This window comes from Chrysochloris asiatica, unplaced genomic scaffold (assembly GCF_000296735.1).
Source record: "Chrysochloris asiatica unplaced genomic scaffold, ChrAsi1.0 scaffold00179, whole genome shotgun sequence".
Classification (NCBI taxonomy): domain Eukaryota; kingdom Metazoa; phylum Chordata; class Mammalia; order Afrosoricida; family Chrysochloridae; genus Chrysochloris; species Chrysochloris asiatica.
This window is the reverse complement of record NW_006408697.1, coordinates 1,477,102-1,489,778: the sequence shown is the minus strand read 5'-3', so window position 1 is coordinate 1,489,778 and position 12,677 is coordinate 1,477,102. Positions and strand designations below refer to the sequence as shown.

Here is a 12,677-nt window from a genome sequence, read left to right as displayed (position 1 = left end):
TAGAAAGCCTCATCTTTCTCCCGCGGAGCGGCTGGTAGTTTCGAACCACTGACCTTAAGGTTCGCAGCCCGATTCGTAACCACTACGCTACAATATATATATATTTAAAATCCCTCAACATATTCTTGGGGAAAAATGTTTGTTTTATTTTATGGTGATTGTTTAGTAATTCTGAAACTGTTCAAATTTATTGTGTATATTATATTTCTCTCCCTTGGCTTGTTGTTGTTGTTGTTAAGTGCCATTGAGTCAATTCCGACTCATAGTCGACTCATAATGACCCTGTGTAGGGTTTCTGAGGAGCAGCTGGTGAGCTTGAACCACTGACCTTGCAGTTCAAACACCTTTGCAGTCTGGCGCATTAAGCCACAGCGCCACACTAGGAGTCCCTTGACTAGCTGTGTATAAATCATTCTCTTCATTGTTTGCAGTCATTTGATTACTTAAACTTAATCCTTGTTAACATTAATACAAGATGTGTCATGAAATCTCTCTGCATCGCTTCAACACAATTAAAACTTTATTGCACTCTAGTTCGTCTTTTACCTGTGGACCATTTCTTTCGTAGATGTTTAGCTGATAATTCATCCCTAACACATGCTTTGTGGGAACCTTTCATTTGGTATTTGGCTATGGAGTCTTCATATTCTTGGTACTAATTCTTACTTCTTAAGAAACTGTTTTCTTCTGGTTCCTCCATTGAAGGAGGTGCAGAGAATAGAGTCCTGTTAGAAGTATGCTTAGCAAACTATAGAAAACAAACTAACTCCTTAGATGGATAGCCAAATTGAAACTGTGGGATGAATGGTTCAGTGTTCATCTTCATAATTTAAATTCTTTAAATGGTTTCTCTTTTGTAATATGAATCATTTAAAAAATGTATTATAAAAAAGTATAAGCCTCTATTACAAATACTATTAACTATGACTTTTAATAACAATTTAAAATTCTCTGAAAAACAAACAAACCTGACAGCACATCGTCTTTGCAGTGATGTGGTATGTGCGTGTACCTTTGTGTTTGTGTGTCATGAGTGTTTAAGATTTAGATGCATATAATGGCCCCCTAGTATAATGTCTTTGATAATTGTTGAAACCACTAAAAGTAAGGCATAACCTTGTTTCTTCATAAGTATGAAAAGGAAAGGTACTTCACATTTCCTTGAATTGTTTTCCTTGGAGGAGGATAAATTTAAGAGTTTGTCCACTTGAGAAATTATTTTTAAAAAAATGAATAATGGCACTGCGCTGGATGTAATTGTGAGTTGCTTCACTTTGTCTCATGATTAAAAGGAATGAATTCACCATTAATAAGATTAAGATTCAAAATGAAAATTTGAACCCTAGGCAACAACTAAATACCTCACAAATTATATAGTGAAAATCAGGCTATCCTTTTTAATGCAGATGTCTATCTTAAATAGTAATTGTGTATTTTTTTTTTTTTTAATGAAAGGAAAGGGGGAAATTATGAACAGGTTTTTCTGCTGACTGAACAATGACTAACAATGTTAAAATGCTCTGCTGTAAATCCGTTGTTGAATTTTCACAAAGACTTCAAACCAGCTTTGCCTATATGAGTATTAATTAGTTTTATCACTTTGAAAAATAACCACCATGTATTTTGTATCTTTTTATATATGTTACCTTCCAAGATCTTGCTTCTAAGAGGTGGGAATTCTGAACAGAGCTTTAGCTTTTCTCTTAGCTGGCATCCTCTTAGTTGATTAATTAATTATCAAAGGAAAAAGTTGCAACTAAACTAACTTAAAGGTACAAAGAGTCTAAAGCCAAGCTCCATTCTCCTGGGACATCCATCATACGTATCCAGTAGAAAGGGTGGTTTGTGGAAACTTACTTTGGAGATTGAGTAGGACCCTCAGTGTTGAAAATTTTTATTCAGATAGATTTGCTAGGAATCCTTATCTGTTAGAGAAGTTTATATTTTTGTCGATATCTGTCTTTTTACTTGTTTGTTAAAATAGATACTGATATAATTTCAAAATTATTTGATAAATCTTACCTTTTAAATTATTTAAATAGGGTTACACAACCTGGGAAGGAGCTCTGGTAGCGTAGTGGTTACGAATCGGGCTGCGAACCGCAAGGTCAGCAGTTCGAAACTACCAGCTGTTCCGCGGGAGAAAGATGAGGCTTTCTGCTCCCGTAAAGATTTATAGCCTCGGAAACCCTGTACAGGGTCGCTATGAGTCGGAACCGACTCGACGGCACTTAACAACAACAACACAACCTGGGATAACATAATTTTCACTTTTCATATCACAGAAAGTTATAGTTAGATGTTTTATTTTTGAAGTGAACTTTTTCATTAAATAGACGCTATGTTTAAAGGAAGGAGCTGTGGTAGCATAGTGGATCATGAACTAAGCCACTAACCAAAAGGTTAACAGTTCGAATCTACCAGCTGCTCTGTGGGAGAAAGATAAGATTTTCTGCTTTCATAAATATTTACAGCCTTGGAAATCCTACATGGGGTCACTTTGAGTCAAAACAGACTCCATGGCATACAACCACTACCACTATGGTTAAAGGAGACCATAAAACAAAATGAAACCTGTTGAGTCGATTTTGACTCACAGTGACCATATAAAACACAACAAACCTGCGCCACCAGGTTTTCAAAGCTGTCAATCTTTATGTAAGTGGATTGTCACACCTTTTTGCTCTTTTGGTGCTGTTCAGTTGGTTCCAATTCATAGTGACCCTGTGCACAACAGAGCAAAACACTACCTGGTCCTACTCCATCCTCATAACTACTGTTACACCTGAGCCCATTGCTGCTGCCACTGTGCCAAGCCATCTCATTGGGGTCTTCCTCTTTTTTGCTAACTCTCCACTTTACTAAGCATGATGTCCTTCTCCAGGGACATGTGCCTCCTGATAATATGTCTGAAATGTGAGAGACAAAGTCTTGTCATTCTCACATCTAGGGAGCTTTCTGGCTGTTCTTCTTCCAATGCAAATCTGTTTGTTCTTTTGGCAGTCCATGGTGCTGTTCATATTCTCCTCCAACACCGTAACTCACAGGCTTCAGTTCTTCTACAGTCTTCCTTATTCATTGTCCAAGTTTCACTTGCATAGAAGGATACTGAAAATACAATGGGATGGGTTAAGTGTACCTTAGTCCTCAATCTGACATTTTGCTCTTCAACGTTTTAAAGAGGTCATGTATAGCAGATTGGCCTAATGCAATATGTCATTTGACTTCTTGAGTGCTGCTTCCATGAGTCTTGATAGTGGATTCAAGCCAGGTGAAGTCTTTGACAACTTCAGTCTTCTATCTAGTTGTTATGATCCTATTTATTGATCCAGTGTTGGTGAGGTTTTTTGTTTTCTTTACATTAAGGTCCAACCAATACACTGAGATGCAACCCAGAAAATATTTAAGTCCTCTTTCCTTTCAACAAGCAAGGAGTTCAGCGATCCTTCCTCCAATCCTGATGCCACATTCTTCTCCATATAAACCAGATTCTTGAATTATTTGTGCAGCACACAGATTGAATAAGTATGGTGAAATAATACAACCCTGGCACACACCTTTCCTGATTTTATGTCATTCAGTGTCTTCTTGTTCTATTGGCATAACTAAGTGCTTCTTGATCTTGGTAGAGGTTCCTCCTGAGCACAGTGGAGTGTTCTGGAATTTTCATTCTTCTCAGTGTTAGGCATACTTTGTCATGGCCCACACAGTAGAAAGCCTTTGCATAGTCTATAAAGCACAGGTAAACATCTTTCTGGAATTCTCTGCTTTCAGCCAGTATCCATCTGACATCAGTAATAATATCCCTCATTCCATGTCCTCATCTGAAACGCCTGAATCTCTGGCAGTTTCCTGTCAATATACTGTTGCAGCTGTTTTTGAATTACCTTTAAAATTTTTTGTCTGCATGTGATATTAATGCTATTGTCCAATGATTTCCCCATGCCACTGAGTCCGTGTTCTTTTGAATGGGCACAAATATTGATTTCTTCCAAGCAGTTGACAAAGTAACCTGTCTTCCAGATTTCTTGGCATAGGTGAGTGCTTTCAGTGCTGCATCAGTTTATTGAAAAATTCTATTTGTATTTGATAAATTCCTGGAGTCTTGTTCTTTGTCAGTGTCTTCAGAGTACCTTGAACTTATCATTAGTTCCTGATCATATGCTATCACTTTTAGGTCTTAAGCAATTCTTTTAGGTACAGTGACTCTGTGTATTTCTCCCATCTTCTTTTGATGCTTTCTGCATCATTCAATATTTTCCCATAGAATACTTCGACATTTCAAGTTGAGGGTTGAATTTTTACTTCATTCAGTTTGAGAAATGCTGAGGGTGTTCTTACCTTTTGAGTTTCTAACTCCATGTCTTTGCATATTTCATTACAGTACCTGATGTTATCTTCTCAAGCTGCCCTTGAAATTTTCTGTTCAGTTCTTTAGTTTCCTCATTTCTTAACTTTGCTTTAACATCTCTACATTGGAGAGCAAGTTTCAGTCTCTTCAGACATCCATTTTTGTCTTTTCCTTTGTTCTTGTCTTTTTAATGACGTTTTGCTTTCTTCCTGTATGATGTTCCTGGTATCATCCCACAGATCTTTTGGTCTTCAGTCATTAGTGTCTAATGCATGAAATCTGTTCGTCAGATAATCTCTAAATTCAGGTGAGATATGTTTAACATCATATTTGGCTTTTCTGGATTTGTTTTAATTGTTTTGCTCAGCTTCAGCCTAAACTTGCATATGAGCAATTGATGGTTTGTTCTACAGTCTTGCCTAGCCTGGTTTTGGTTAATGAGATGGAGCTTTTATACCATCTCTTCCCACAGATGTAGTCAGTTTGGTTTCTGTGTATTCTATCTGGTGAGATCCATGTCTATAGTTTTCTTTTATGTTGCTGAAAAACAGTATTCAATGAAGAAGGCATTGGTCTTTGATCTCCAGCATCGTTTCTAACACCAAGGACATATTTTCCAACTACTGATCCTTGCTATTTATTTCCAACCTTTGCATTCCAATCACCAGTAGTTATTTAAACATCTTGATTGCATGTTTGATCAATTTCAGACTGAAGAAATTATTAGTAGAATTCTTCAATGTCATCATTACTGGCTTTAGTGGTTAGTGCATACATTTGAATAATAGTGGTATTAACTGGTTATCCTTGTAGGCATATGGATATTATCCAATCACAGACAACATTATATTTCAAAGTAGATCTTGAAGTGTTCTTTCTGATGATGAATGTGACACGGTTCCTCTTCAATTTGTGATTCCCAATGCTGTAAAACAACCATATAATTGTCAGATTCAAAATGACCAGTACCAGTTCATTCTGGCTTACTAATGCCTAGGATATTGATTTTTGTGCATCGCATTTCATCTTTGACAACTTTTAGTTTTCCTATAGTCATACTTTGCAAATTCCACATTCCAATTATTTATGGATATTTATAACTGTTTCTCTTAATTTTGAGTTATACCCCATCAGCTAAGGAATTTCCCTTAAAGCTGTACTACTCTATTCGGGTCAGCACAGCCAACTCTGCTTTGAGGAGATAGCTCTTCCCCAGTCATATTTTTAAGTGCCTTCCAGCCTTTCTTTCCACAGCAAGAAGGGCACCTTTTCAGGCACTATGTCTGACAGTCCTCTGGTATTCTTCATAATGTTTCAGTGTTCAGTATTCTGGGGCTGTCTGCCCGTGTTCCACTGCTTTTCATAAAGGTTTTCAGTGGCTAAACATTCAGATGTAGTCCACCTGTCTTCCTCCCTTGGCTTAGTCTGGAAGCTCAGCTGAAATCTATTTACAATGGATGGCCTTGCTGGTATTTCGAATACTAGTTCCTATTTTCCAACATCACAGCAACATGCAAGCCACCACAGTATGGCATACTGACAGATGATTGGTGAATTGAAGTGGCTAGTGTCCGCAGCTGAATGCTTAACCACTGAGATGCCAGGGCTTCTTTTAGAGGACATAAGGATAAACACTGGACTGTGAAATACAATGTCCGTGGTTTGAGTCTACTAACTGCTCTGCAGGGGAAAGATACGGCTTTCTGCTCCCTCAAAGATTTACAGCTTCAGAAACCCTAGGGTCGCTATGAGTCGGATCAGCAGTACTTAAAAACAATACCAAATAAAGGAGTCCTGTTGTATTGCTGTAGGATGAGCACTGGAATTCAAGGTCGGTGGTTCAAACCCACCAGCCACACCTCAGAAACACTATGCTGAAGCACAGAGAGTCAGAACCAAGTCGACCACATGTAACAACAGGAATTCTTAAATTAAAGGACCTATTAGGTTTGATAACTAGGTAACTAACTGTTCATGTTTGTCTTTGACTATGTTATATCATTGTTATTCCATGTACCTGATATTTTCTATGAAATTTTGATTGCGAAATCAGTGGGGATTGTTTTGTTTGTTTCAGGAGTTTTAAATGATAGTAATGAAAATGTTTACTATTTAGAATTTGAAGTAGATTTGGGTGCAGAGGCATTTCGATTTATTTAAATGACACTGAATTAAATGTTGCTTGCTATTTGCTTATTTACTTGCCATTTTCTTTCTACAGCAAGTTGATGTGGAAAAATGGGTATGTGTTTCCATGTATTTATCAGCAAGTTGTAATTTAAATGAGTGCATGTTTGCTGCTGCCTCATCTTTTTATATTGCTTCCTAATGTGGCTGGTACTATTAGTGTTCAAAATAACTGTGTGTATAGTGACCAAATACCTTGCTGATCCCTCATTGTTGTTGTTTGTTGTTAAGTGCCGTTGAGTCGGTTGCGACCCATAGTGACCCTGTATAGGGTTTTCAAGGAGACGCTGGTGAACTTGAACTGCCAACCTTGCAGTTCAAATGGCTTTGCAGTCTGATGCATTAACCCACAGTGCCACACCAGGATCCCTCATTAGATTCTTGTAAACTTTTAGTTTTGCCTTTCCTGAATTGGAGTACACTAAAATATTCTCTATTCTTGAATCATAAGGTTTCTATGTAATGGACTTTAATCATGTGCTTTTCGCCAATAATAAAGCATGTATTACTATTGCTATATATCTTTTGCTGGCAATGCATGTGTGGTTCCCTGCCAAGCAGGAGGCCTGGGTTCCTTTTCTGGTCCATACAGCCTGCTGTTGGTGTCCTGGTGTGACGCTGTAGGAAAAGCACTGGGCTGCTAAGTGCAATGTCGGTGGTTCAAACCCACAAGCTGCTCCTTGGAAACCCTATACCGAGTCACAGTGAGTCAGAACTGACTAGAAGGCTCATGATTGACAACAATAATATATCGTTTGCCAATAAACTTTGCTTGTTTAATTTTATAGTCGCCTATTTAGCCCTTAAGATTTTTCCTCTACAATAGAGAAAGGCAGATATATATGTATATGCATTCATACTGTCTTTAAAAGTAGAAGTGAATGACTACCCTGTGGAAAAAATTCATATGCAAGAATTTGGAGACCTTTCCAAAAATTGAGTCATGTGGCCAAATTGTATCACTACTTTTGGTCTTAGTTTTCTAATATGGCACACAACGAACAAAGAATTAAAGAAATGAGGGAGTCAGAGAGGGAAGAAGAAAAAAAAAGAAAACAAGAGAGCTAAGATTTCTTTCAATTCTTCTTTTATACCCACGATTCTGAATAGAGATGAGAAATCTGTTCAACAGTCCTGTCCCCATTTAATTTTCTTCCCAAGAATGCAGGAATAGTGAAGTTGTTCATTGTTGCATGATTTTCTTCTTATTTGCTTCAGTGACATTATGATAAACCATTTAAAACAGGCATAATCCATGGTTTCATTTTATCTTCCTTATTTTTCCTATTCTGGAATCTACTTTTTTGTGATGCAGTACTTTAAGAATTTTGCCTTCTTTTCAGTAGCCTTGATTAGTAGAATTTTTCAAACAATAATATGCTTACCTGGCCAAATGTAGTTTTTTTTTTGCTCTTTTTCACGTCTTTCAGCCTCTTATAATCAAAGAAACCTTTGAGGGGTTTGTTCTTTTTCTTTTTAATTTGCCATTTCTATGATGGTGACATCCATACTGATTTCTGCTAACTACCAAACCTGGAGTCATGGTGTGGCTCTGTGGGTTAATGTGCCAGACTGCAAAGCCATTTGAACTGCAAGGTTGGTGGTTCAAGCTTACCAGCTGCTCCTTGGAAACCCCACACGGGGGTCGCTATGGGTCAGAATCAGCTTGATGGCACTTAACAACAACAACAACTACACCTGTATTCCGGGTGCGTATTCAGTTCTTTGTCCTTCCTGTCATAACTCAGTGACTACTCATTTTGTTCAGCTCTTTCTTTTATCAGGTTCTTACTTTACTTTGTGATTAGAGTTATAATTCTAGTCCATGCCATGGAGTTTTCATATCTTGGAAATGGAAGCTTGTTTCTCTCTTAAGAACCTGTATGCCACCTCTTCATTTTTGTTTTGTCCCTTAGTATGTCGTTTTGAAACAGACTTGCAGATTTTCCTCATCACTGCATTCCTGATCTATTTTTGCAGCCTTTGTGTGCCATATCCAGATGAATCTTTCTTGAACTAACTTACCACTCAAGTCTCTTTCAATTTTTGTGAAAATTAAATATAAAGAATATATGAATTAAAAACAACCTTGTCATTTAAGCATGGGGCCATGGCGCTTTGAAGGTTAATGCACCAGACTGCAAAGCCGCTTGAACTGCAAGGTTGGTGGTTCAAGATCACAAGCAGCTCCTCAGAAACCCTATATAGGGTCGCTATGGGTTGGAACCAACTTGACGGCCCTTCACAACAACATAAATCCTGTACTACCATTTCTTTCTTAGGCATTTGATTGATTTTGATCTCACTCCTTAGGTGACTTTTCTTTCTCTTTTTTTGCATAATAACTTCTCATCTCAAAATTTATTTTTATTGTATTTATTTGTAAAATCTGAGAGGAGAGATTACTATTCAGTTCTGAGAAATGGGAAAATCATTCAGCTGAAAGTCATGAGGCTTAGCTTTACCATTGACTTTTGTTGTAGCTTCATGTGGTCTTATTTGTAAGCCATAGATGTAGGATTACCTCCTGGATGAGTTTTTTATTATTCTAAAGTATTTACTACTATATTAATGTTAAATCATACTGATACAGTAATATATGTTCATGTAGGTGTTAAAAGAGTCTACTGAATTTGTTATGCTAAGTGCTATAGACTCTGTTCTGACTCATAGTGACCCTGGATAAGGGTGTCCAAGGAGTGGCTAGTAGGTTTGAACCATTGACCTTATGATTAGCCATCCAGTGCCTCTCCTATAGCGCCACCCCAGGACTTGGAATTTGTCATAGAACACTGATAATCACTATATTTACGGCAGTGTGTTTTAGTATGTGTTACATTTGAACTGTTCAAATCTTATACCCTTCGCATTGTGATTAGTTGCCATTGATTCATGCCCTGAGTCATGGTGACCCCATGCACAATGGAACAGCACACTGCCCAGTCCTACACCATCCTCATGGTAGTTTGCAGATTGGACCATGTTATCCGAAATCTGGAGGATTTTCATTGACTGATTTTTGGAAATAGACCAATTGGGTCTTTCTTCCTAGTCTGGATGTCTGTTCTGGATGCTCTGCTGAGACGTATTAGAGATGTTGAAATCTTCTTGTAATAGGTACATTGAAAGGCAACAGGAAACCATTTATACACTAGCCTACCTACCTGTGGTTGTTAAGTGCCTTCAAGTCAGTTCCTACTCATAGCTAGTCTGTATAGGGTTTCAGAGGAGCAACTGGTGGTTTTAAACCAGCAACCTTGATGTTCACAGTCCAGTGTTTATCTTACAGTGCCACAGCAGGACTCCCCTACCTACCTTAATGCTCTTAAAACTGCTCATTGGGGCTAATTCTTCACAGTCCCTTGGGCTAAATCTAGGATGGGCCCCCTGGAGTTCAGTGGGAAGGAAGGTGAAGAAGAAAATTGGCAGTAAAGGTCTTTGATGAGATTATTAGTTGCCAGATGTTGAAAGCTGCCTTTCTCTTGTGGGTGCTTGTGAGGTTTGTTTTAGTGGACCTCCAATTACCAGAGTTCTCTGACCTGCAGCCAATCAGATCTCCTCCAGCTGGTCAGTAATCACTGTGTCCTTGGTGCCTGGATATCTTTGTGCTGAGATCTCTTGTCTCTTGCAAATGATCCTCGTAGAGGCCTCTAAGATGATCCCTGGATGGCACTGCATAGTGTAGTCCCTGCTTGCGGTCACTTCCAAGTGGTTCTCTGGTACCACAGACCACTCCAGTCAACCTTTTGGAGTGGTCTGTGCAATCTCTAGGCATCACACGATGGTCTACCCTCACTTGGCTTGAGGTAAGAACAAATGTGGGGAGGAGGTGGAGTCAGTGCCTGCTACCACCCACCTCTAAGAAACCATCTCTAAGCTCTTCTAATAGATTTGAGGTGGTGGCCAGCTATGAAAGTAAGCTAACTTTCATGCTCCCTCCTTTGACTTCCCTGTTTGGATCATTTAATAGAACTTAACAGCATTCGGTTCTGGGACAGGTCCATATTTTACCATTCTCCCATTCTTGGTTGCCTACACAGTATGTTTAATTGCCTCAGATTAAGACATTTTGGAGCTCTGGTAGTGTAGTGGTTACGAATTGGGCTGCTAATCTCACGATCAGCAGTTCGAAACTACCAGCTGTTCATGGGAGAAAGATGAGGTTTTCTGCTCCCATAAAGATTTACAGCCTTGGAAACTCTGTACAGGGAGTCAGAACCGACTCCACGGCACATAACAACAACAACATGAAACTATATGTGGAAATTAAAATAGTTTTTCTATAAATTTTCTGATTACATTTTTGGTAATGTAGGAAGGCTGAATCCGTTGATTGCTCTCTTTCTCTCCCTTTGTTCATCCCTCTGTCTGTCCCTTTAGCTTTCCACCAGGCTTGGAGCATCTGTGTACTTCCTTAATTATAAACTGATTGGTCTAAAGCTGACATTCACACATAGAACTAGAATAACTTGTCTGCTATCTAGATGAAAAAGTGATTATTTCCAGCAAGGAGGCCTGGGATGCAGGCCACAGTGTGGAGTGAGAAGAGAGAAGATTGTGAAATTGTTTTATATGAAGGATTTTCTGCAGGTCAAATGAGCTATTGCATACACATACTCATGCTTTTTCAAATATGTTGCTGCTGTTGTAATTGTTAAAATCCAAAAATAATTTAAAATGTCCTAAATCAGTAGTAGACTTCTGGTGTGGTGCTATAGGATTGGCTCTGGACTGTAAACCACAAGGTCAGCGGTTCAAACCCACCAGTTACTCCATGGGAACCCTATACAGGGTCACTATGAGTCAGAACTGACTTGACGGCACATAACAATGGCAACAAATTAATAGTAGTTTTTAAATTTCTGTCATGTGAGGGTCTGTGAAAGTCTTTCATGTTATTAAGTTTCATCTGTATTTGAAATTCTTTGCAAGATATGTTGAATCTTTACTGTCTTTTTATATGGACTATATTTTATATGAAAGCGAGATCAGAGTATAAGGCAGACACTCTGTATCTCCAGTCATTATTTTACAGGTGTCCTGTAATGATCAATTTGCCCTTTTTGATTTAGAGACATTTTCTAGTGAGACAAGTGGGGGAGAGAGAAAGCCCTAGACAACTTGTATGCTTCTATTTCATGCAGCCACACAGCTCAGTGATGTGTCAGAGAGATAAAATGTTAGGATTTATAGTAGTTTATCAGAATACTTATTTCCCTTTCTTAAAGAGAAACTAGATAAGTATATATACATCTATGTGTCAAATCGATTATACTTAGAAAAAAAGACAGCCCATGTAAGCATTTTCCGCAGAGCATCCTTGTAGGTGGTTACTACCAATCTACCAGGAAGCACAGTGAATTCTTGTCAAATAGCAGCATTTACATATCAGTAGGTACCAGTGAAATTCATGAACAGGAGTGAAGAAGAGCAGTTCTATAGGCAATAGCATTATATGATCATCCCATGCTGAAAGCAGAGTCCCTTTTCATTGCTTTCTGGGCTTACAGTCAGCATGCCTGTCTGTCAGTACATTCTTGGATATTTTCAGCCATTGGAACGCTAGAGAATTAAGCATTTACATGGAATATTTTCTTATGCATGTTATTTGTTTTTTCTCCCTGTTTTATTTTGTTATGTTTGCCAATGCTTTGTCGATTTTATTAATTCTTTCAAAGAACTAGCTTCTTGTCTATTGATTCTTTCAATAGTTTTTCTGTTTTCTATATTATTTATTTCTGCTCTAATCTCTATTATTTCCTTTCTTCTGTTGACTGTAGGTTTACTTTGCGGGTCTATTTTTAGTTGCTGGAGATGTTATATTAATGTGTTGATTTTGGTTCTTTCTTCTTTTTGAATGTGTGTATGTATTGGAATAAATTGTCCTCTCAGCACCACTTCTGTTGTGTTTTGGTCTATTACATTTTATTCTCATTTGTTTCTAGGAACTTTGTGAGTTCATGTTTTATTTCTTCTACTACCCAGTAGTATTTCAGCAGGGTGTTATTCAGTTTCCATGTATTTGACTTGATTTCCTTGATCTTCCTATTGTTGACTTCTAATTTCATGGCATTGTGGTCTGAAAGATGATTTGTAGTATTTTGATGCTTGTAAATTTATGGAGGCTTGATTTGTGGCC

At 38.0% G+C, this 12,677-nt stretch overlaps 1 protein-coding gene across 1 annotated transcript in view; it reads left to right on the top strand.

The window, feature by feature from the left end:
* RYR2 (ryanodine receptor 2 (cardiac)) overlaps positions 1–12,677 on the top strand; it is a 786,033-nt gene that overhangs the window by 87,074 nt on the left and 686,282 nt on the right. Inside the window, exon 4 of the mRNA XM_006872010.1 lies at positions 6,573–6,593. Coding sequence (XP_006872072.1) covers positions 6,573–6,593 — 21 coding nt within the window. The remainder of the gene's footprint in view (positions 1–6,572; positions 6,594–12,677) is intronic.